The sequence below is a fragment of the Pygoscelis adeliae genome, unplaced genomic scaffold (assembly GCF_000699105.1).
Source record: "Pygoscelis adeliae isolate BGI_AS28 unplaced genomic scaffold, ASM69910v1 Scaffold485, whole genome shotgun sequence".
Lineage (NCBI taxonomy): Eukaryota > Metazoa > Chordata > Aves > Sphenisciformes > Spheniscidae > Pygoscelis > Pygoscelis adeliae.
Genome location: NW_008824803.1, coordinates 633,973 through 659,465, shown reverse-complemented (window position 1 = coordinate 659,465; position 25,493 = coordinate 633,973). Strand labels below are relative to the sequence as shown.

The window sequence follows — 25,493 nt, the reverse complement described above, 5'->3', positions numbered from 1 at the left end:
TTTTCCAGCTGTAGCTCTGTGTTCTCTGAGCTTCCATGGAACTCTTCCATGATTTTTCTTCTTTTTCTTTGACCTGTTCCGTCTGATCTATGCCATGTACACCCTTGTCACAGTGATGTCAAGGTGTTTTCTAGTAGCATGGCAAAGGATGATTTTTATTTCCATCACATGACTTCTGCTTTCATCTTATCCTAATAAGGAGAGTTGTGTGCAGAGCAATGGCCTTAGTTTTGAAGCGTTTCCACTGCCTTGTGCTTGGTAATAGAGGTGGTGGCTGAAACACCCCGCCTGGCCCCTGCAGCAGAAGGTGCTGTGGTTTGTTGTGGCTCCGTGGCATCAGACTGACCTTCAGGAAGGCTCTGCGTTGTGCTTGAGTGGCAGATGCAATGAATTGCATGTTGCTTTTCTAATTTCTCGCTATAGTGATACGGAAGTAGTTTTGGCTCCATGTTCCTCTTATGTATTGAATGATGACAGCCATCCACAGTATAGTCACTTGAATTGTATACATCCTTTGTTTAGTTAAACATGAGTGTCAAGGCTTATAAAATTTAGTTATCTATTTAAACAGTAACTTGTGTGACTGTCAGAGCTTTCAGAGCTGCTTCTGTACATGTAGGTTCAGCCAGTTTGAACCCTCGCATTCTCCTTGGCTTTCAGAGGATTTTATCTTAAATGATGTCACATGCCTTTGGAAAGCTAATGAAAAGTAGTCTTTTACACAGTTTTGGATTATTTAACTGTGAAAAATAATCTTCATCTACTTGTAGTTTAACTGAACATCTCTTACAGTAGAAGGAGTATCTTTATGAAATGTTTTTAAGTGTAAACAAGCAAATGTCAGTTCTCATTTGAAAATGCAACTCCCTTGTTCTGTGTTTGGCATGAGCCAGACTGCAGAGGAAGAAAGGGGAGATGCCTCCTTCTTCATGCAGCATCAGGTGTTGTGCTGGCAGGCACAGCAGAGTTAGAAGTACATGAAGGAACAGGTAGCCTTTTCCAGAACTGCCTGGGCTGCTTGTCACCTGATGAAGAGATGATGATTTTCATTGATGTGGTCAACCGAAGGCACCTTTTTCTTTTCCTCCCACAGATCTCAAGAGCAGAGCTCTTAAACATTCACAAGAATCCTGATGTCTCTGAGCACCCATAACATATGGTGTCCTCTTGACCACTACTGTTGTCATGTTTTAGATCAAAACTGACAGTTCTTTATAATACCTGAACCTTCCTTGTGCATTTGCAAGACAGAGCATAGCCCTTCTCTCAGGCCCTGTCTCATTTGGTGTGCAGAACAAGTGGTGTTTGTAACACCCTCTTGATCCCTACCTGTCTGCTACCACTATCCAGATTTCACAGGAAAAGGAATTTTTTACTTTCTTTTGGGCCACTACAGCAGATGAGTTTATTGAGGTAGATGCAGGAAAACAAGGAGTAGAGTGGAAAAAGTATTTGAACTTGGCCCTAGCCTCTTTCTTCTCACCCTAAACAGTGCTTTAGAGTAATCCATGAGTTCAGGTACTCTTCTTGCTAGTGTTTATTTTGGTCCTCCCACTAATGCCTCTTCATACTGGTAGAATTTGAAAGGTGACCCCCACTGTGTGTGTGCTCAGCCATCAGTCTGTCTGTGCAGACTGATGAATACATCACTTTGTATTGGGGAAGAAATGAGAGATACGTCCATGCTCTGTTTCACATATAGCAGCACATCACTAGCGGTGCTGCAACTTGGAGGAATGTGTCCCGTGCCTTGGGCAGTTCTTCCAGGGGGTTTCTGGTGCTCAGCTGCTGTCTGTTCCCCTGGATCCTGTCCTTTCCCTTCCTTGCTCAAGGTGAAATCCTGCACACAGTGTTATTGTGGTGCTTCTGATGTATTTCAAATCTCTAGTCTTCAATTCAACAGTCCTCACAAAGCATCTTTTCTTCCTCCCCCACTCAAAAGCAGGACAAAAACAGAGAGAGGTAGAAAAAGCAGATCCAGAACATTTGTTTTCTTAGCTTTTAAGAGCAATGCACCAAAGACAGGCAGAGGGTTATCATTCATAACACGTGAAGTGCAAACATCTTATAAAGCAATTTTTAGTCTCTCATGGTGGAAGCATAAAAGAACTCAGCACAAACAGAGGTGCCTGTTGTTTGTTGTCTGCAGGGGGCAGACAGGGCATGGCCATGCAGCAGTCCAGTCCCCTAGGAGGCTGTGCAGGCATTAGCATCTCCTTTGCTGTAGCCTGTGTCTCAGGAAAGGAAGTTCTGTCACAGTGTGGTGATCATTACTGTTTCCTTATAAAGTAAGAGTTATGTGCACTAGAACTCATCGAGCATTTTAACTGTGTAGCCTGGGGACACAAGTTCATTTTCCCTCCAGTTTCTGGCCTTTATCAACAAAACTGAGGAATAAAAGCTACGTAAAATTACACTTACCAAAAGCTGTGTTGGGGATTTGTAGTTGATTTTCAAATCGGCATGCAGAAGTATAAGGCTCAGAAGATAGAATTAGTTTTCTGTCATCTTCCTTGCTACAACTTAAGCACCATTGCAGAATAGTAAAAGGAAAGCTAGATATTGCTTTGATTTTTCTAGTCGTTTGTTCTTCAGTTTGTAATAGTTCTGCATTTCCATATTCCCTGTGCCTGTTTTGTACTTTTTAAGATAATTTTTGTATTTCCCTGCAAGACAATGTCCCACTATCTCTGTACTAACATGTGCTCTCATCTTGTAAACTCTTTTTTAAGAACTTAACTGTAAGCCTGTGAATTATTAATGTACCCCAAGTGAATTGTATATGTAAATAATTGCATGATGTTAATTTTAAGCATTGCTCTTTCTTTCTCTTTAATTTCTTACCAATTGTTCTGCTCTAGATCAAAACCAGGCTCTTCGGCTGTGTCTGGGCAGCACTGCTGTTGGGGCCCAGTATGGGGCTATCTCTGCTCTCAGTATCAACAATGACTGTTCAAGGCTCCTGTGTGGCTTTGCGAAAGGACAGGTAATTCCCACAGGATGAGATGGTCCAGTACTCTGTCCTTCTGCAGATTGTTACTGAGAGACTATCCAGGGGTGACAATAGCTCCAAGCCAAGCACACTCAATATGTAGCTGTTTGTTAGTTGTTTTTGTGCTGAGAAGCAGTACGCATGGCTTGATCTGCCTAGAGCTTTTTTGGCCAGCCAATTCCTGCATCCAGTGAGCTAACTCAGACAGATTGTTTGGGGTAGGTGTTTGTGGAAGAAATGGGTAATGCAAAATATAGTGAAGAATTCAGTTAATCATGGCTCGTTGTGGCATCCTGCTCCTGATAAACTGAAATGTGCAATGGCGCACCAGGACAGCCAGCTTAGTCTTTCTAGGTCACTTTGTGAGATCTATGCTTTGTAATTAAAGTTAGTTTTTACTGTGGTGATGACTTGAAATTCTTGAAACTCATATCTAGCCCCAAAGTTCATTTTCACAAATACCTTACTTCTGTTGTATGACGGAAGCAGCGTAGCTTTTGAATGCAGGGCAAAAAGGGTTTGAGTCTGCTGGTATAGTTTTATGCCCTTCTCTGAACCTAAAGAGAGAAAGCAATTCCTGAAAAAAAGTTATAAGACTAAAACTAAACCAAAATGGATAGAAGTTAACTTGGTAAAATTTAGAGGTCCATGGAATACAAAGAAGGCTGCTTTGTTTTTCTTTTTAGTTTCATTTCCCTTTGCTTCTTTGGCTTTCACCTTCATTCTAAATGAAACATACTCCAGTGCCTGTGATAGGGCTAAATGACAGACTGCTCCAGACCATGTGGAAATACAGATTTGATCCATGCAGAGCAGTGGCCAGTTTTAAATGATACTCAGATAAAATATTTTGGAGCAGCAGTTCTGAAACATCTGGTCTACCAAGCTTTGATAGATGATTTATGGAACCATATAAAATAGTATTTCCAATAAAAAGTTTAATTCAAATTGTAATCTCAGCTCTTCTGGGCTAAATATTCCTCAGTTATGCAGTAAGTAGTTTGGGACTTCCTGCGTCTTAGTTGAGAAATTGCCTATATTTAATATCCAAGCGCAAGCCAAGCTGTATGCTCCTACCTGACCTGTCATGCTGAGCAAACGCAGGATGAGAGGAATGACGAGGTTCATGGTAGCCGTGGAGATGCTTGAGTTTTGCTAATGCGTGTTAGCAGAGGTTATTCAACTGTTCACTGATTCTGTGCAAAAGAAATGCATTGAACCACTTTGAACAGTGTTGTGTGGTAGCAAAGTTATCTTACATTCTTTAGTTGTGTTATCAGGCAGATAGCTGTGAGGTGAGTTCAGGCAGGTGGTGAGAGCTTGCCAAAAGGACATGATTCAGACTTGTGAAGATAACTCTAATGTTGTCAACGAGAGTATAAGCAGATAAGTAAACGGCTTGTAAAAACAGGGTAGGAACAGATTTCAGATCACTTTTCTTTGATATGAAGACCCTACTAAGCCAGGATGATACTGGGAATATAGAAATTTATTGATGTACTAATGCACAAGGTGATGGAGAGAACCCCTTGGCAGTAAACGTGTACTGAGAACAATCTGCTTGCAGATCACAATGTGGGATCTGGCCAGTGGGAAGCTGCTACGATCAATAACAGATGCCCACCCACCAGGAACAGCCATTTTGCACATCAAGGTAACAAACACTGCATGTACTCCTTGTATACTACTTTTTTTTTTTCTTTAAAACACACTTGTGTTCAGTCAGATGTGTTGCCTTTCCTTGTGTAGTACTTTTAGATTTACAGATGAGAGCAGCTACCTAGGAGCTATAGGGTGATAGTATACAAAGGTGAGAAAAATGAGCAGAAATTCTATTTAAAAAAGAAACTGAGTATTTTGAGAGCTGAAATAATAGTATCGGCTGTGAATTGTACTATAACAAACAACAGTTGTTGTCTGTTATAACTCTCTCTGATGCCAAAATCTATGACAAATTAGTTGCTAGAATACATTTCTCTAAAATTTGCACTGGTTTGAACCAGATACATGACTTACCAACTTTAAACTTAAAAGAGTTTGAAGTGTAGAAAGTAGCTTCTGTCAGCAGTTTTTCAAAAAACTTGTTGGGAATGTTTGGGTTGAAAGAGAAATCATCTGTGGATTCTTGTTCGACATAGTGTTGTCACACACAGAAACTCATATCTGATTTTGAGCATGGCTTTGCTTTATGTGGACCTCTCCTACCAGAGCATAATGCTCCTTGGCAGCCTGGTCAGAGCAGTGACTTTGATACATCACCCAAACTCCTCTCTCTCTTCTACTTTCCTGGAACTTGCTGCGACATCCCAGACCCATATGGTATCACACGTGGAACTAGTGTAGTGGGTCTCGTGGGGCACGTTGCTCAAGGACAGGTTCTCATGTACTGGTTGGTCTGACCTGGCTAACCAAAAATATTCTGTGGGCGTGAAGGTGCCCCCTTACTACTGCATCTTCCATGCTTCCATCTCTGCCATCTTTGCCCTGTGCATAAAGATGAATATTCCCCTGTGCCAAGTCCTCTGCTCCTAGTGGCCCCTTTCTCTAGCTTATGACCTGATGGCAGCACCAGCATTGAAGAGTACTCAGACACTGCTATGCAGCCCAGATGCTTGTGCTGTTAGATGCTGGGTTGCAGAGTCCTCCAGAAGGGTGCCTCAGCTGTGGCTGTGACCCTTTCCTATCTTGATTATTTGGTATCATTACTAGTTCTGGATGTTTCTGATTTTGGTCTGTTTGTGACTGCAGCCCATTCACCAGCTGTGGCACCAACTCATGGGCTTGAGGCTGTGAGCTGTTCTAGTGGTAATACAGGTTTTGGTATGCTGTAGTTCTGAGCTGCAATAGAACGTAATGGGACTTTGGTAACAAAGTCTAGCAATAGGGCTTGCTGGAGGGGTGAAGATGAAGATGAAACACAAAACCTTGCTTTTCTTACACGTCATAAAAAAGCCAGTAATTGTCTCAGTGCTGTATGTTAAAGGTGTCTTTCTGGTAGGTACAATGCTTGTACTTTTGTGCGCTGTTAATAATGCCATAGCATACATTTTTCTATCAATTTTTTTGTAGTTTATTTCTTAGTGCCACTTTTAATCTAATTATCTGCTCAGTTTACAGATGACCCGACGCTTGCAATTTGCAATGACAGCGGAGGCTCCGTATTTGAACTGTCATTTAAGTAAGACAATAACTCTTAAGTACTCATAGAAAGTACAAGAAACTAATGCTGGGACATAGTTTCTAAAACCTAAGCAAAAAACCCCATTGAAACCAATAAAGCTACTGTCTGAATGTTGAAGGTGTAATTTAGGGCTGCAGTATAATTTCACAGCTGAAGCAAGATGCTATCTGGCAGTGTAATAGTCGAAGAATAGCCTAAGTTATTAAGGTATCACTGTGTTATCCAGAATCTTGGCATTCCTTGTGGGCTCTTGGTAGTTGTCATAAAAGTGCTGCCTCTCGGTTTTCCTTGTTTCATTAGTGAGAGCTGCCCTGCAGTAACTGCTCGTTTTCTTCTTGGCCTCTTCAAGAGGAGGAGGGACAAGGAGGAAGGATTGACAGTCTAGGGGCTGTCCAGGAATTTCCAAAACTTTCCTGTTAAATAAGATCTTAAGGAATTCTTGTCTGTATCTGAGCAGTTGTCTGGGAGTGCTTCCAGTGACACACTAAAAGTGATCCCTGGAGCTGTAGTTGGCCACCAAGCTGATTTATCTTCTTTGCAGGAGGGTTATGGGAGTGAGAACATGTGAATCTCGATGTCTCTTCAGTGGCTCAAAGGGGGAAGTTTGCTGTATTGAACCGTTACATGCAAAGGTTGAGCTGAGAGACCATCCTATCACCCAGTATTCACTGCTGGCCATGGCCTCCCTAACAAAGGTAACTTGCTGCTTGCAGAAGGCTTTGTGTGAGAAATCACAAAGGAGTTTTCTGGTATATACTCAAACATTTTATTTTGCCTTTTTGTTTTTCTTGAAGATACTGGTTATTGGCCTGAAGCCATCTCTGAAAGTGTGGATGACATTTCCCTATGGTCGTGTGAGTAATGAAGCCAAACAGTTACTTTTTTGGATTATGGTTACAAACAGTTCCTAGTGTGAAGGGCATGAGATTAGGACCAGGTGTTTGGTATCGCTACTTTATCAGCATGCAGTAAACTCTGCATTATGGAATTGCAGTGATAATCTGTTGGTCTGATGTGTGCAGACTGCGGGCAGAGAGGAGGTGAAAAGGCTGCTTTCAGCTGTACCTATGTGAAGATGCTGAATTTCTCCAATAAGTAGGAAGGGAGAAATGCAGGAGCCCCTCAGCTTCTTGTCTTCCCTGCTGCAGCCTGGACGCACAGATGGGACGTTGACCTGATTATGGTTACAATCACCTTGGACTGGGGCCATTGCTTTACATAAGAACCATACAATAGAACCCTTAGTTGTAGGGACAGAAACAAAGTGGAATTAGAGCACTAAACAGTCTTCTAAACTCTTGATTATTCGTTTTTGCTAGTCGCTGGTATAATTCATCTTGGAAAAGCAGCTGGGGGAAGATGTGGGATATAGAATCATAGAATCATTAAGGTTGGAAAAGACCTCTAAGATCATCGAGTCCAACCGTCAACCCAACACCACCATGCCCACTAAACCATGTCCCTAAGCGCCTCATCTACACATCTTTTAAATATCTCCAGGGATGGTGGCTCAACCACTTCCCTGGGCAGCCTGTTTCAATGTTAGGTTGGGAGAATGGAGATAAGGCTGCTAGCAAGCTGCAGCTTGTTGTAGTCCATCAATCCATGTGAGATTGGATCTACGTTAAGCAGCTAGGACAGAGGTTTTGTTCTGACTGGCTGTCTACTTTGCCAAGAGACACACGTTGCCCCTAAACCATGTGGCTGGACCAAAGACCACAAGCTGCTGCTAAGCTGCCAGCAGACCAGGAAATTGCTTTACAGACTGTGTGTGTACATAGCAAAGTCAGTGAGTAGCAGCTGATGAACAGCATGTGTCCTGGAACTGAGGTTCTGCCTTCTGTACCTTAAATACTGGCTGTGCTTTTTGTCTAACAGATGGACCCTTCTAGTGTCCCTCTTCTGGCATGGCACTTCGTGGCTGTACAGAACTCTGTGAACCCCATGCTTGCATTTTGTCGAGGAGATGTCGTACATTTTCTTCTGGTAAGCCTTGGATGTTTTATGCTGCTTTTCAGATAGTCACATCTTATTCACATATTCAGTTGACTGAGCCTCCGTCTCAGTGAAAGTATGATATCTGTGCATGCTGGGGATGTCTGCAGCTTGCAACCGGCTTGGGAAAACAAACCTGTTGGTCATTGCTTTTCAGCAAGCAGTGGTGCCCTTCCCTGAGAATCTGGAGGCATGAGCTTTATGCATTCCAGAAGTGTTGATTTGCAACTTACCTCATTTCCACTGGAAGTAGAAGAATGTGGATTGTTTTCAGGGAGATCACATGAATTTGAGATACAATTTTATTTTTTGCTTTAAAACATGAGCCTGGAAAAAACTTGTATAAAGCACTAAGAGACAGCAGCTTTCAGGTCCTGTTGGCATGGGACTTTAGGGCATGCCGCTCGTCCTGTTTAGGTCTGCAGAAGTTACACATGCAGATATGGTTGTTTGAAGATGATTTCATGTCTGATGTCAGTATGAGAGCAGTACCTAGGCTTCAGAAAATCTGGCATTTTGGTTGAAGATCATTTCATGTCTGATGTCAGTATGAGAGCAGTACCTAGGCTTCAGAAAATCTGGCATTTTGGTTTTAGAGTGCTAAGTTTGTTTCCCAGCTCTGCTACCATAGAATCATAGAATGGTTTGGATTGGAAGTGACCTTAAAGATCATCTAGTTCCAACCCCCCTGCCATGGGCAGGGACACTTTCCACTAGACCAGGTTGCTCAAAGCTCCATCCAGCCTAGCCTTGAACGCTTTCAGGGATGGGACATCCACAACTTCTCTGGGCAACCTGTTCCGGTGCCTCACCACCCTCACAGTGAAAAACTTCTTCATTGTATCTAATCTTAATCTACCCTCTTCCAGTTTAAAGCCATTACCCCTTGTCCTATCACTGCATGCCCTTGTAAAAAGTTCCTCTCCAGCTTTCATGTAGGCCCCCTTCAGGTACTGGAAGGCTGCTATACAGTCTCCCCGGAGCCTTCTCCTCCAGGCTGAACAACCTCAACTCTCTCAGCCTGTCTTCACAGGAGAGGTGCTCCAGCCCTCTGATCATCTTCGTGGCCCTCCTCTGGACCCGCTCCAACAGGTCCTTCTTATGTTGGGGGCCCCAGAGCTGAACACAATACTCCAGGTGGGGTCTCACGAGAGCGGAGTAGAGGGGGAGAATCACCTCCCTGGACCTGCTGGTCATCACCGCCCTGCCCCTTCCTAAAGACCCTGTATCCTTCCATTCCAACACTCCAGTCATAGGACCCATCCCACCACATCTCCATGATGCCGATAAGATCATAGCCCTGCAGGTGTGCGCACATCTCTAACTCCTCTTGTGTATTCCCCACGCTACATGCGTTAGCATAGAGGCATTTAAGTTGGGCCCCCGATGAAGCTGACTTACTGTCTGGAGTGGCTGGAATTCCTTTGTGCTGCTCTTCAGGTGCCCTCCTGCTGACCTGTGATCTTTCTCCAGGCTCAATCGTCTTGGACCTTAAGCTTTGCTCAAGCACCCAGACGTTGTGTTGTCTGGATTGAATCCTCTTTCTCCTCTATCGTCTCCCTTGGTAAACTTGGGGAGAAAGAAAAGGGTGTATGTTTAAGCCTGTCTTGCTGGAGATGTCTGTGCATGCAATAGCATGAGCCTCTGCACAGATACCCAGCTCAGCTATGGTGAGTGGCACTACTCTGCTTATAGGTTACTAAACAGCAGCCATGTTACCTGAATTCACGTCCCTCTTGCTGTACTTCAAATTGTCAAAATGTAAAAAAAACCTTATTTTTATTTGCAGAATGCTTTTTTTAATGATGATGAATTAAAGCCAGTTTCACATTAGCGTTCTGTAGTTCTGACTTTTACAAGCAGAAAGTACGGTAGTTCCTGCATGGGACAAGACAGAACCCTTGACTGCGAGTTGTCATGCAACATCTCCCTTCAATTCAGTATTCCAGTGGGGCTGAGCCCCTTGGGAGTCAGTGAATGAGAATCAGTCCTCCTTCAGTGCTCTCTGTACGAATGCTGGAGGTTTGCACCCCTTTTAGAAACTGAATTGCCTTATATAATATGTGAGGCAGGGCAGGGGGCAACAATCCCTTGAACACATGTAGTGCCAGCTTGTTTATGACATACAACTCTTGTACTACAAATAAATGATTTAAAATTGATCCAGCAGAGGGCATATATTTTTACTGCTCCCTGCTCAGAGCCTTCTGTTTCCTCACTTACATGAATGCTTTTGAAAGTGCGACATTACGCTCCATTTGAGAACCGTGTGTGCTGCTACTGCGCACTCAGCGTGCTTGTCTGAGGGGAGCTCCAGACTCCTGGAGTTGGTGTGATGCCCTCTGGGAACAGAGAGGTTGAGCTGAAGAAAGTCTTTGAGCCTTGTCCGATTTCTCTTTTAGGTAAAGAGAGATGATACTGGTGCAATACATGTCACTAAGCAGAGGCAGCTTCATCTACACTATGACCTCATCAACTTTACTGTAAGTCTCAGTACTATATATAGAATGGTTAGGGGTTTTTTGCACTAGTTTTCTTGTTAAATGTATCTCAATAGCCCTTAGTTCTATACTATTGGCTTTACAAATGTAGCATAAGAAGTGGCTGTGTTTATCTGGGGCTAACTAACTGAAAATGTCCTTAAACGTGGGACTCATTGGAAAACCAGCACAAGTGAAATAGCAAGTAGTAGTTAAAGGATGAAAAAGTAGTAGCATGGAGGCAGCAATACTGCCCTTTCTTGGGAAGGAGGGGTAGCCTTGTTGAGAAAGTATTTTCAAGAGCTAGAGAGAATCTGGCAAGAAAGATTTTTATTCTATATTCTCACTAAAAAGAATGCAAACTTCTGTGTAATTGGCTCAGTAAAATTCTAATGCTTCCATATATGAGTGCTGCTAAAGCACCATAATTATTTGATGCTTTCAACAAAAAAAATTGTTCAACTCTAAAACATGTTTACAGAATACAACGAGTAAAACATGAAAGGCCAAAATATCAAGATGGACATCCACATCAGCTGGAATTTGAAGTTTGTTAACAAATATGTTTGGCTTTTTAAAAAAAATACAAATATTGTAAAAGCAGCGAAAAAAAGCCTTTTTGTTTCCCAGGTTTTGAACATAAAAGTAGAAGCCACAGAATATGAATGACAGGCTTTGAGTTAAACTTAGATGTACTATTTCTCTTTTTAATACCTCCTGATGCCATATTTACCTCCTAAGGGACTTGAGAACAGGTGTTGTAGTAGTCTTGTTTTTGAGACTTTTGGATAGAAAGTGTGCTAGAGCATAAATAGTGCACCAAGAGGACAAGAACTCTGCTGGATTGCCATTGGTCTACAGGTGTTTTCTGTGAAGAAGGTTCCTTGTAATTTTTCTCAGTGTTAAAGCTGATACTCCAGAAGGAGCCTCCCTATCTTTACCTTTGGAGTTATGCATGGGTTCTGCTGTGAAGTGACCGTGTATAGTAACAAAGCTACTAGCCATCCTAGAACTTCCAGTATTGATACTCAGGGATATGGCCAGAGCCTGTTTAGTTGGCCTATAATTGTGTATGCATTGCTGAAATCTGTGATTTGTTGCTTTTTCAGTGGATAAACTCACGGACAGCAGTGCTTCTGGACAGTGTGGAGAAGCTGCACGTTATAGATCGTCAGACACAGGAGGAGCTGGAGACAATAGAGATCTCAGAAGTTCAGCTAGTCTACAACAGCAGCCACTTCAAATCGCTGGCTACGGGAGGCAACGTCAGCGAAGCCCTGGTAGGCACAAATGACCTGCTTGTATTAGCTAGCTCTGTTTCAGATATGCCCCAAGTGGAAGCCTGGAGCTTTGGAAAAAAGCCTTTTTGAAGCATCTCAGAAATCATACATGGTGTTGATGTGGCCAACTAGCAGGCAGTTCATGTTTCCTTTTGTGCATCAATATTTTTAGGAGCTGCTCTTAAGTTACCAAGCTTTGGAATACTGTACGTGTACATTGTACAGGAAAAAAGCTGATGTGCTTTATTCTTCAAGAGATTCCTATAGACTTTTCTACTTTGTATGCCACAAATACTCTGCTGTAGCAGTGCCTGTGCAGTACATGCATTCCCTGCCCTCGCCTCGCAGATTGTCATGCAGGGGTAGAGAGGATAGTACCTATGCTTGAAATTCCACAGCTGGACAATATGGTTCCTATTCAATTCTGCTATAGCCCTGTGAGACTTGCTGGCCCAAACAACTAGCAGAAGGCTTCTGTGGGTCTGTAGTTTGGATCCGCAATTTCAAGCCCAGCATGTGGTCATGACTGAGTTCCAGAAGCCCAAGGAGAAGTGCCTTCAATGCAGGATGGCAGGATTTCACAAAAAAGGCCTCTCTGTCATGGTTCCCTTTGAGCACGAAGGAACAGAGTGCTTCTCCCGGTCTGAATGGCCAGATCTATGAGGAGTCTTTGCAGCCTTTAGATCTACGTAGCTGCTGCTTATCTGGCTTTCACTGCTTTATCTGCTTCACACTGCTAGCATTGCTGTCATCATTTCTGCTGCAGATGCATACTGAGGAAGAAAGAGTCAGAAGGTGGAGTCTAGTCTAAGTTAGCTTATGTCCTGCCTGCCACATGATCTGGAATTGCCAGGCACAACCTCACAGAACATAGCTAGAGATTGGCACTGAGGTGGTATATGAGCTTTCCTTGCTAAGATATGTCATTATTCAGAGCCTTTCACTTAATTCCAGAAACTCTGCAGTGTCCTGTGAGGACTTCTGGTGATTACCATCAAAGCCAGAGACATGTGGCTTGAAAAACTGGTGGGCCCAAATAACTGCTGCCTGTTAAAATGCTATTGTGAGTCTAGAAAAGACCCCTACTTAATTCATAGACTGTAAGTAGCAGGTGAGATCTGAAGTCTATAATGCCATTTTGAAATACTGAGGATATGGAACAGGCAGTATCTTTCCCTGCATTTCAGTAGGAATTACAAGACAACCTATTCCAGAGCAATTGAGTCAAGGACAACTTCTGATGGGAAGCTTTTTTTTTTCCATGGCTCAGAGGATCAGAAATATACCTTTTCTTGTGTTAGTTCTGCAGACACTCTGGAAGGCAAATCTTAGATGAGGCTGCTACTCCCACAAGAGATATGCTGGTTTCAGAGATGCCTGGGTTTGTGGATGAAGACTGTCAGACCCCATTCTTCTACTGCAGCATCTAAAGAAAGATGCAGGGAATATCTGCCACTTCAGCCTTAGGTTCTGTGCTGAGCAGGTTGAAGTGTTGTTATGGCAGTCCCTGGAATGGACACACTTTTCAGCAGTGGGAAGAGATCCAGGAAGCTTCCCTACCTGACCAGACTGAGAAAAGTACAGGACAAACTAGCCTGTGAAACTGTGCAGCAGAGTGGGAAGCAAGCACTGCCCATGCACTGTGGTAAAATCTCTAATTTTGATGTGATCCTCCATTTCTCACATTGTAAATGTGCCCATATACAGCCTTTTGAACAGTAGTTACTGGCACTCAAACTTCTGTTGTAGCAACTCTCACTTCAACAATATTCTTTCCATCTGTGTCTCCTACACATTTGCTCTTGAGGAAGATTTGTGAAGAAGCAGATGGCAAGGAAAGAGCCCCCGTAACTTTTTTTGCATCTGAGGATAGACACGGAGCACTGCTTGTGGGTCCTTACGACTCCGTCATGTTTTCTGGGCAGCCAGAGCTCAGTAGCACTTTAAGCTGCATTCACAAGCAGGAAGGAGTGACAGCAGAGCTTTTTACTTACTACTGCCCAGAAATCTGTGTTGTTCTCTCCCAATCCTCATTTTGATTTCTGAATTACAAAGTGTCTCTAAAGTTCAAGTGTATGTATGTCTCTTGGGAAATTTTACAAAAACAAAAACCATTTTTACTTGCATGTAATTTTTCTCCCTGTAGGCATTGGTTGGAGAGAAAGCTTGTTATCAGTCCATCAGCAGCTGTGGTGGTCAGATCTTTTACCTTGGAACTAAGGTAAATGTAGGGAGTTTTTAATAAAAATACAGGGCATTCATTGTTGATGGTAGCTCATCTCCTAGACAAGGGCAATTTTTTATTCTATGGAGATGTGAATCAGGGATGGGTTCTTTGTGCACTTATGTTGTGGGATTAAAGAAACGTGCAATAATTTGGTCTTAGCCAAGGTATGGGCTAGGTAAGACATTGTCATAGTTTCACAGTACCCTGGTTCATGCTGCTTCAGGGTAGACTTAGCATTACTTTACTGACATCTCCTCTGTCCTAAGCTTCAAGTTCTCTGTCCTAAATGTGCGAGCATGTAAACAGAAGAAAATAAGACAGCAGGGAAAACTAAGACTCTATTGCATGGAATGATAAAAGAAATATCCTATTCACTTTTCCTGTCCTGCAGCGCAGGCTGTCTCTGAAAAGGCAGAGAGAGGTGGCCTATGGGATGGCATGTGGAAGTAGGGGAAGAAGTGAGGGATAGTGTCTTGGAGCGGATGGGTTGTAAGGCCACGTAAAGGATGTTTTCTGTTAAACATAAACATCCAATTTATTCCTGCCATGCCAAGCCTGAAGGTTGCTTTAGTTAGCTTCATCTGTACCAGCATGCTCTGGTGGGTCTGTGGGATACCACAGGCTGCATGAGCAACTGTAAGTAAATAACTTTTTTTTTCTTTTCTAGTCTGTTCACGTCATGACATTGAGAAGCTGGAGAGAGGTACGTTGAGAGGAAAACTGTACAGCTTAGTAGGTTCGAATTGCTTAAATATAGCTTGAGAGGAGGGAGGGAGCATTTGTGAAGCATGTTCTGAGCACTGTGTTCAGGATCCCTGATTGCTACGCACAGCCAGCACCATAGGTACACTGCTTTCCATGGTGGGATGCTATGGGACTCCTGCTTGCATAAACTTGCAGGCTGAACAGAGACCTTGTTCTCCCAAGCAAGGCATTATGTCTTGCCATGTTTCAGCTTCTGTTAATAAGATAAAGTTAGTGCAATGTATGACTTTGGAGGACTGTGTAAGTGTAAGCCTTCTATCTGCCAGACAAGCACACAGGAGTGGAAGGAAATCTGGTTCACTCTATTTTGTCTCCAGCTACTCCAGGAGCTACATCATAAAATCCATCAAAGACTACCTAGAAAGTTCACTGAATTTTAGATCCTTGTTTCTGTTGGTAGAAGATTTTTTTGGAACATCATTTCTCTGACAGCTGAAACCCTATCAATTTCCACACTCAAGTTCTTAGTGATCTATTTATGTCTATTTGTTCCTGCATTGTTCTTTTCACTTGAGTTAAACAGCAGTTTTTCCTTTCTGGATCATCACTTAGCAGTATGTTTATTCAGCGTATGTACGTTCTCTCTCAGACTTTTTTTTGCAAGGCTAAGCAAAGCTCTTTCATCATCCTTTTGTGACATTACCTTCCCATTCCTTTCTTTTTTCATAGTCACTGTTCTCTGCACCTCCTTTGTGCTCAGTTTCTTGAACACAGGTAAACACTTCGGCACATATTACTCTGGGTAGGGTCTTACAAGTGCCATGCACAATGTCACCTGTTCTTCGCTGTCTTTACTAGATATGTCATTCCTCATGCATCCTTGGGTCTCATTTTGCTGTTCCTTTGGCTACATGATGTCAGTGCCTTGTGGCATTCTGGAGATTCACCAGTACCCCATAGCCAAACTCTGATTTCTGCTGTAAGTTGCTTGTACCATTGGATTGCATCATACTTCTATTACCCAGCTTTAGGGGCAATCCTATTGTGTCTGTCTTTCTGGTCTGCTCTCTCACATCATGTTGACAGTTGGTCATCAGCAAACTTCATTAGTAAATTCAGCTTATGCCAAGTTAGTTGACCAAATTGTTATGTAGAAGGGGGCTTCAGGGCTGATTCTCAAGGAACTCCAGTAGTCATTTCTTTCCAGTCTCGCATTTCTCCTTTAAGCAGCGATCTTCACCATTTTTCCTCTTACCTGCTTTATGGTTCTTGTACTCATCCATGATTATAAGCTCCCCCATGTGACATTGTATCAGGACCTTTAATAAAATACTAACAGTTTAGCTCTATAGAACTTTTATACAGTTGCTGCTTTTAGTTACCAAGATCACTTTCCTCTGCTAGTTTTCCCTCCAGCCATTCACTATCGATTTTCATTTAGTAAACTGTTAATGAAAAGTCTCGCTTTGACCCATGATTTCATGTACTGGTTTTCCTAGAATTCAGAAGTCAATCACAGATTACATGCTCTTGTTACCATAAGTTGGCAGATGAAAAACTCTCTAAGACTCAATTTGGAGTTCATTTATTTATGAACTCAATTATATTATGTTTCATAATTATATGAATATATAATATGAAAAATATGAATATAATTCATAATTAAATTATGAACTCATTTATATTATTCGCTCAATTTATTGTGGTGCCGGGTGCACAGGGGATTGCTCCACCTAGTGTGCGTGCTGGGCTGCTCAACTATGGGAGTTATGTACAATCAGAATATACATATTCATTAGATTTCAGAGAAATGATTAACATATTCATGTTATTTCTTGGAACTCATTAACATATGTAAAAGTCTTTAACGCATGCGCTCTTATGTTCATTGGTGGTCTTTCAGGGTCCTCTGGTGGTGGTCAATAGTCTTCCTCACCGTGTCCACTAATTGAACTCAGTCTTTTCGCCTAGTTGCACTAGCTGATTTCAGCATAACTTCCTTATCCATTCCACCCCTGTACACAGAGCTTCAAGGATTCCTTTTATCTATGGAATGTCCAGTCTGCAGAACATTTAGCTACTTTGCTTTGACAAAGAAAACCTTATGTCTCCTTAGTATTTTGGTATCACTCTGAGCCAACCTCCTAAATTACTGTATGGTTTCTGTTGTGCTGCAGGCCTCTTTATTGTGGGGGACTTACTCAAGAGTTGTAGTTGAGTATGTGGGGGATTAGGGTGTGAAGCTGAGAGTTAGTCCTTGCTGCAGTACAGAATGCTGGTCTGAGACGCAGAATCTCTCTTTTCTCAAACAGTACTTTAACATTTTGACCTAACATACCAATACTAGTGATGCTCCACCTTGCGTGCTAATAATTCCTTAAAGCAGAAAATACTTGTCATCTACTTCAATCCTTGTTTACTGTGAGCTCAGGAGAAAATAAAGGGTAGGATGAGTACACCCGTATGTTGAAAACGTGGCAGAGATTTTGTTGTACTCTAAGTAATGAGGCAAGGATGGGGAATGGAAAATTTTTATTCTTTGTGATTGCAGACACTTGCTGATGCTGTGGGTCTCCGTCCATCAAGCATCTGACCTAAAACGTAGCCCACAGGGACTTGATGTGCTGGGGCCTGACATTTCTTAGTCTTTTTTAACTGTCTGGCAGAAAATGTATATATGAGAGAATCTTTTTGAGATACTGTCCTCTACTGCAGTGTGTTGTGAGCTTCTGAGATTTCCTGTCCCCTTGCTGTCAGGGATCATGACCCACTACTGGGAAATGCTGATCTTAAATGGGAGGGGATTGTCTTTTCTGTAATACTAAGGTCCAATATTACTTGTTATTTTAGAGAGTTGACCACCTTCTGAAACAAGAGCGTCTCACTGATGCCCTGGCTCTAGCTTGGTCTTTTTATGAAGGTAAAGCAAAGGCTGTAGTAGGTAAGTTTGGTGTTTGTTTTTTGTTTTTAATTGAAACCACTAGGAAAGGTTTTAAACCTATGCATATACAGAAATCACTTTTTCAGGAGGAAAAAAAAAAAAAAAGAGAATTGAATTGAAGAAGAGAAAGTAGGATGTGTGCTGCTTTGGGTTTGGCAGAAACACCACCTTTATATGGATTGGTTAGATTTTTTTTTAGAGTCATAGTCCCTTTAGCAGCCTGCTGTTTTCAAATGAAAATCAGATTTGGTCTGTGTTGTGACTCCTATCTGTTGTCACTTTGCCATGAAGGAGGTGGATCCAGGTGTTGAATATCTAGCCTGCTAAAATATTCCTGAAAGTCATGCATGACCTGTAGGTAATTTTCAGTGTGATGTTCTGTCAGCTCTGCCAAGCAGGTACTTTCATTCAGGTCTCCTCTGACTATGCAACTGACTGAAGGAACTGCTGGGTTTTGGCACCATGTTTCCTATGAAGGAGGATGCTTTGTGAGCACTTAGCCTGTTACGAGAAACATGTTAATTATGCCAGACACTGCTGCTTGAACGATCTGATTTGGACTGGACACATTGACTTTTTGGCAAATAACTTCTGATGGTTTTGACAGATGAGACTCAAGTTCTCAGGATAAGATCCTCCTGCTGTGAAATTGCTAGTATATGAAGATGTGTCTTGTTTTAATGCATGGGTATAATGCAATTAAGCAGATAGTTTTTCAGTATTCAAAGAATTACTGTCTTTTTGAGTTGACATTTAAGATTTTTTTTTTCTCTTATAGTGCACTTAATTCAGCTTCTTTGCATCAAGGCATCCTCCAGCAATTAGCCTCATGTACACAGTCTTTTACAGCCCTTCGTTAATTGTTCTCTCAATGTTAAACAGCACTCAGATCTGTTCTTGCCATTCCTGTACTGGAACAGTCTTTACACTGGGAGAATAAGCTCTTCAGAAGAAGAGTGGGCTAAAAGTAGAACACAAAATTGTGTATTTAGATATCCTGACCTCTGCATCTCACGGGTAGTGGTTTTAGCATCTGAACTGTGGGATTTTTATATTTCCACTGGTAGCTTAGATGAGAAAAGCTTCATTTTTTTTCCCCCCTCATTCTTTCTAGGCTTGTCTGGGGACACAAGCAAGCGGAAAGCAGTCATTGCCGACAGAGTGAGTCACTGATCTCTTCCTAACTGGATTGTCATGTATGCTGAAGTGATACTAACTGTGTTCCTGGAAGGAATGGCTTCTGCCCTCCAGAAATTAATCCAACTAACTCTAGAATGTGTACATGTGCCTCTCTTGCTAAGATTGTGAGCAGGATTTTAGAAGAGACTTGGAAATACCTTTTGGGTAAAGGTGGGGGTAAAATCTGCAGCATTAGCAAATCAAAACGTGATGTTATCATCCAGGCCTTGAGACCTCTGGTCCCCTCACAGTGGAGAGAAACCTGTTTTGTAGGTAACTCCAGAGTATCCTGACATTTGGTTGGCAAGTGTCCATCAGTATGTAACTTGCTGACTCTCAGGATGGAAACTTTGCTCCACGTATACATGGACGTGGAATAAACTCTTAACTGATCCTGTTCAGTTGTTACAGGAACCTTTTTCTGGGAAGGGTATGTTTAAAAGACACAATTATTGCAATAATTATTCAGCTGTACTTTGTTAGTCATGTATATTTTATTTGCAGGTAAATAAGTTTTGCTGTTTAAGATACTATAACTTAAGCTTTGGGTAAAAACATGGCCCAGATGAGCCTTGTGCTTCAGGATGTGTTCATCCATCTGAAAATTTGCTGGCAGACTGGCTGCCCAGTTTCTCGGTCAGTTAAAGTGAGTGTAGGCCTTCAGTATCTCATTGGGCCACTTCTATGCTATGTCATGCCATTGTCTCTTGGTAGCCTCTTCCCCCTTCTCCTTCCTGCCCACAGTTCATACCCAACGTGGGACAACAGAGTCTACAGTGCTGTCAACCCCCAAGTCAGTCTATTAAATGTGCTACCAAGTAGGGCCTCAAGTGTAGGATTTGAATGAATTTTCTTGTTCATTGTAATTCAGATGGTTGAAATCCTTCTCCATTATGCTGATCGGACTTTGAAGAAATGTCCTGACCAAGGGAAAATCCAGGTTATGGAGCAACATTTTCAGGTATGGTGCTCCAGAGGAATCTCTTGTATAGATCTTTTGAATTTTTTAATCAGACTTTGCTTTGCTGCAAAAATTACTTGTCTGTTTTTGAAAAATATTGCTGTGGTTCACCTGAACTCTCACCCCTGTTGTGTGCACTAATGAAATCAGGACTTAGTTACGGCTAGGTGGCAGAGCAGAACCCGTACGCCCTCTGTCCTCTGCAGAAGTATAACTAGAGTTTTTCTCCATATGAACCAGCACACGGGAAAACCTGTAACTGTGCCAGCTACCAGCTGATTCAAATAACTCATTGATTCTACTCTGTATTGGCCAGGCTTCATTTTGCGCTCTGCAGGATGTGCTATTTGGCAGGGATTTTTGCAAGTCCCTACAGCTTTTTTATGCTTCTTCCGCAGGACGTGGTGCCTGTCATAGTTGATTACTGTCTCTTACTCCAGCGCACGTAAGTCTGAGTTTGCAAGCCTGTCTCCCAAGGCAGACCACCAACCCATGTAGTCCTGAGTGCTGTCTCCTATAATATCACATGGTTTAGAGGAATTGTATCACATCATCGTTATATATCACATCACAGTTTAGAGGAATGCTTAAAAATTGATACTAAAGCCAGGGTACTCAGTAGTCAAAGAAAAGTGTGTCTTAAATTTTCATTGATGTGTTGAGGAAGAAAAATTTGTGTCAAACTGTTTCCCCCACACCATCCCCTTAAGAAAGAAGCTGCCTTGATAGATTTTCCTGTCGTCATCATTTACCCTCCAAGAGCAGGTTTTTTGCTGCAACATCCATAGCCCATTTATTCTGTGCAGCTGCCTGTAACTTGCATCAGTACAGGAGCTGAACAGGGCATTCAGCTCCCGAGTTTTAGAAATACAGAGAAAAAGGAGTTTAATTTGGAGCCCTCAGAAAGTAGATAAGTAAGGAGATTTTAGTAAGATTATTTGATAACTAAACACTTCTTTCCTCCTAGGGATCTATTATTTAACCAGATATATGATAAGATGAGTGAGAATTCTGTAGCTAAAGGCATCTTTCTGGAGTGCTTGGAGCCATATATCTTAAGTGATAAGCTGATGGGAATCACAGCTCAAGTGATGAAAGACTTGCTGCTTCACTTCCAAGACAAGAACAGGTTGGAAAATTTGGAAGCCTGCATTGTGCATATGGATATCACCAGCTTAGACATACAGCAGGTGAGCTGTTGTACTGCATACTCTATTGAGTTCCTCTGAATAAATGACAACATCCCCTAGTCGCTGATGCAAACTTCTTGTGCTTTTAAGCACAGCACAGAATGTGGAAAACAAGGTGTCACCTTTCAACAGGCAAGACTTACGTAGTCCAAACCATTCATGCCTTTTGGTCACTAAACAGAACTTAGCCCTGTGTCCCTGGGATCAAATTCAATGACTGTGGGAATTATTTAGCATGGCTGTGTCCATCCTGTAACATGCATGCTCCTATAAACATGTTTTGCTCCCCCAGTTTGTGTCCTGGCATAGGTTAATGCACCAGCAGCTGAATGTGTTGGAAACTACTAGTCTGTCAGGATTAGTCTGATATTCACAATGAGTCTTTCCTGTTTTGAGTACCTTACCTAACATGAAAGGCTGCAGGGGCACAAAAAACTGGAGTTGTGTTTGTCAGTTTGGTGCCTGCCAGCCTGCTCTGCTCAGGTGCTTGCTTTTGCATGACAAAGTTAGTGGAGCAAGGAGGTGTTCCTGCTGGGTAGTCCTGTTTTCCTTGGCCAGTTTTTATTCCCACAGCGTGGCTTTCCATTCCAAGGAAGGAACTGCTTGGGAACTTGACAAAATGATTCACTAACCCAACCAAAAGGCAAACTAGTGCAATGAAGGGTTTTGAGGAACTGATTTTTCTTATTCCTTAATCTCATGCAGGTTATGAATGTTAGAATCTAGACAGTTAGATTCCATGTTTGCTGTGCGAGCAATAAGCTGGATACTCCCTTTGGGGATGTGGGGTCCTTACAGAGACTAGTTCTGCAAGTGGAAATTCTCATTCTGCTTTAAATCATACCATAGGATGAGGGAAATGCAAGGACAGAGATTGTATTTGAGAGACAGGGGAATGAGAAAACTGTGAGCTAAGAGCAGCTGTATGTCTACATTGTGCTTTGTTTGCCTTGCAGGTAGTTCTTCTATGCTGGGAAAACCATCTCTATGATGCCATGATCTACGTCTACAACAGTGGGATGAATGACTTCATTAGTCCCATGGAGGTAGGAAAGATGCTCAGTGCAGTGACTTGTTATTTGTGTGTTCAGCACACAGTCTTTCTGAGAAGCAGCGTTTCAAACCCAGTGCATTGTCTTCTCATTCAGTGTGTATATATCCTTGTTCTTTTTCATTTCAAGGGAGAAATCATGTATGATATATGCAGTTTATTTGACCTGATGCAGTAGAGGAGAAAAGTAATTTGTAATCACTGTGCTTTAGAACACAAATTTCCCTGCTGAGGTAGCAATGCCCTGCAAAGTTACAGCAGGAAATTTAGTCATGTTAATAAAATAAATATAAAACAAAAGCAGCAGAGGGGAATAACATGATGACTTAAGGAGACTGCATTACAAAACTGTCTGCTAACAGCTTTGTTGCTGGTGGTGAGCCTGGCCTATGTGGTATGACATGCTGAGAAAGCATCAACTTTCTGCACAATGGGATTAATGGGGGTGTAGGCATGAGAGGTTCTATGAACACCTCATGCTTTTTTTTCCTTCATACTGTTCTTCCTCTGCTGACACAACAGTATATTATTATGTATTAAAGAGTAATGGAAGCAAAGGATGAACTTACCTGTGTACAGAATTCAGAAAAAAAGCTAGAAACAGTCCTTGCATGGAGGCAGGCTTTGTTCTTAGCACTTGGGTGTGATCTATCAACAGTAAACACAGGACTCAGTGTAATGCTGTAAATGAAGGCCCTGTTGATGCTGCTGCTGGTAATCCTGAAGATGTGCCTGATATACCAATTGCTCTTGAAGCCTATAGCTATAACATCAAGATGTTTCATTATGGAAGCACTGCTGGTATTTTCTCAATAGTGCTGAAATAGAGAGCTGGGTCTATTTGAGTGTGAAAATATTAAACTGCTCAATTTTTAGCAGTTATAATCTCATTTGATTTTTCTCAGGAAGGACACTCTTCAGGTGTTCATGATTTTAAAAAGGAGTTCTGGAAACCTAGCATTAGCTGTACGAGAACAAATAACTTTTTTTGCTTCCTAGAGCTAAGTATTTATCTACATACCCAAACTAAAGGCTCTTTGGTGACCCTGCTAGGTAGGCTCAAGATTTGCGTAATCTCTGGTGGCAGAAGATTCAGGAACAGGAAGTGGGGCTGGTCAGTTATGCTCTGATTGTTACTTCTGGGACTACTGACCATTGCTTTTTTTAGTGCGGCCTGTGCTTAGGGTTAGATCTGATTGAATGAAGGCTGTTTTTCCATATGTCATAACATCAGCTGGGAAAAGCATCCTCTGACACACCTGTCCTCTGCGCCTTTTTATTGTAAGACACGGTGAGAAAGCAGAGTTTCTGTGGGGAAGACGCCCCATTGATCTCTGCTTTAAAACCACGCAGATTCTTTGCTTTGAGCTTTTCCAGCTGCTTGAGCACTGCCTTCTTTCTTGTTACAGAAGCTGTTCAAAGTCATTGCTCCTCCACTGAATGCTGGGAAGTCTCTCACAGGTACAGAATTCTTTCCCTTTAAGGGTTTCTGGTTTTGATATTTAATGTTTTGAATATCTGTAGTCACTTCCAACAGAGGGATGCAAAAAGGAAATACATATCCAAGATAAGGGTCATGGAGAACAGAAAAGTGTTTAGTACTATTTACTGTGTGTAAAGCTGCTCAACTTACTGTGTGTAAAACTCTGCATGTGTGTCAGATGAGATGTTTTGCTAACAGCTGGGAAAAAGAATTGCATTTCTGTATGTTGTCTTGTGAAGAAAAGGTGACAAATAATTTTTGTTTTGTAGATGAGCAGGTGGTAATGGGCAACAAGCTGCTTGTATATATAAGGTAAGGTCCTTTAGAAAGTGTGTGAGGTGTTGCCTAGTGGTGGCACCAGATTTTTAACTCACTATAGTTGCATAATCTTAGAGTGTGTTTCAAGGTCTGAGGGACTGCATAAAATAGTAATGGCTACTTTGCACAGCTGACTTAAAGTTACAATGCCTTCTTGTTATACATCATGTGAGTGGATAGGTAGGATAAAGTTGGAGACTTAGAGCTCAGGTTACTGCTGATATGCCAAGACCATGTCTTTATCTTTAGAATTTAGAGTGAGTTCTTTGTCCTGTGTGTGACACAGTGCTCCTTGAACAAGGACCCCGTAGCCTGAAAAGCTGTATTTTAGCCCTTTCTGCCATGTCTTTTGGGATAGCTGTGCTCAGTTGCTGCTCACTCATTTGCAGGAGGTCATTCAGAGATTGCACAGTGATGATTAATTAGTGAATTCCTCTTTCTGGAATCTATTCAAGATCATGAACGTTAGGTTCTGCATTACTCCTGCTTCCTAAAACGCAAGAGTAAAGATTTTTGTGAGAAATACTGAGTTTTCCAGTTACTTTTCTGCTGTGGAATGGCATACCTTGAATGCAAATTCATGCAGTGCATGTGCTTATTATGTATTAACAGTAGTGCTGTCTGCCGTGCTTGCTTTCGTGATTTACAAAATGAATTTTTTTGGCTTGTTTTAAGAGCATCCTGAAAACCAACTCAAAAAATAAACTGTTCTCCTCAATTTGTTTAATGTCAGGACATATTAAAAATGCCTTTCCCCTCCTTTTCCATAGCTGCTGCTTGGCAGGCCGTGCGTATCCATTGGGCGATATTCCTGAAGATCTGGTACCTTTGGTTAAAAATCAGGTGAGCAACCTTTCGGAAGAAAACTTTCCCGTATGAGGTTTTTAGAAGCTGCTGCGTATGTCTCATTTCATGGGTTTCTGATAGAAAACTATTATCAATCTGATAGCTGTATCCTTGTGATATGAGTATATACCACTGTAAATACTAAATAAATTTTTAAAGAATGAAATCAAACAGTTGTTGCAATCTGAACATTTAAGCTTAATATTTTTCTTTCAACTGTAAATTAGGGTGTGGGAACATAGAGTTCTTAATGGCACTAATTTTGATTTTTTAATTTTCCCCCCTTATTCTTTACCACAAAGTTACCAGAAATTTGTAGCTGTCTCCTCTTTTATGATTTTATGGTCATAATTATATTAGTGTGTGTTCATGCTCATCTCTGCTCATCAAGACATTGTATTTGCTGAAGATAAATTTCCAGCCTTGTGATAACTGCAGGTATCCAGGTGAGGTCAAAAGCGCATTGTAATCAAGTGCTCCAGACTGCATCCTTGTACCCCTGGCTTGCGGGGTCAGCCAGCTACCTGTTTCAGTGGTGGCTGCTCCTCTGCCACTTCACACAGTGATATGTGGGCAATTGTTTGCCAGAGCTACTTAATAGGTTCAGGGGGCTGCAACACATCTGTCCTTAGGCTTATCTCAAGAACCCCTCTTGAGAGCCTCC

General features: G+C 41.9%; 1 protein-coding gene across 1 annotated transcript in view; it reads left to right on the top strand.

The window, feature by feature from the left end:
- The window catches only part of VPS8 (vacuolar protein sorting 8 homolog (S. cerevisiae)), an 88,933-nt gene that overhangs the window by 14,921 nt on the left and 48,519 nt on the right, over window positions 1-25,493 (top strand). The window contains exons 7-25 of the mRNA XM_009324006.1: window positions 2,862-2,986; window positions 4,560-4,646; window positions 6,103-6,170; window positions 6,715-6,868; window positions 6,968-7,027; window positions 8,052-8,159; window positions 10,571-10,651; window positions 11,758-11,928; window positions 14,075-14,149; window positions 14,823-14,858; window positions 17,711-17,801; window positions 18,916-18,962; window positions 19,852-19,941; window positions 20,340-20,386; window positions 20,909-21,131; window positions 22,088-22,177; window positions 23,592-23,643; window positions 23,935-23,977; window positions 24,754-24,826. Coding sequence (XP_009322281.1) covers window positions 2,862-2,986; window positions 4,560-4,646; window positions 6,103-6,170; window positions 6,715-6,868; window positions 6,968-7,027; window positions 8,052-8,159; window positions 10,571-10,651; window positions 11,758-11,928; window positions 14,075-14,149; window positions 14,823-14,858; window positions 17,711-17,801; window positions 18,916-18,962; window positions 19,852-19,941; window positions 20,340-20,386; window positions 20,909-21,131; window positions 22,088-22,177; window positions 23,592-23,643; window positions 23,935-23,977; window positions 24,754-24,826 — 1,721 coding nt within the window. The remainder of the gene's footprint in view (window positions 1-2,861; window positions 2,987-4,559; window positions 4,647-6,102; window positions 6,171-6,714; window positions 6,869-6,967; window positions 7,028-8,051; window positions 8,160-10,570; window positions 10,652-11,757; window positions 11,929-14,074; window positions 14,150-14,822; window positions 14,859-17,710; window positions 17,802-18,915; window positions 18,963-19,851; window positions 19,942-20,339; window positions 20,387-20,908; window positions 21,132-22,087; window positions 22,178-23,591; window positions 23,644-23,934; window positions 23,978-24,753; window positions 24,827-25,493) is intronic.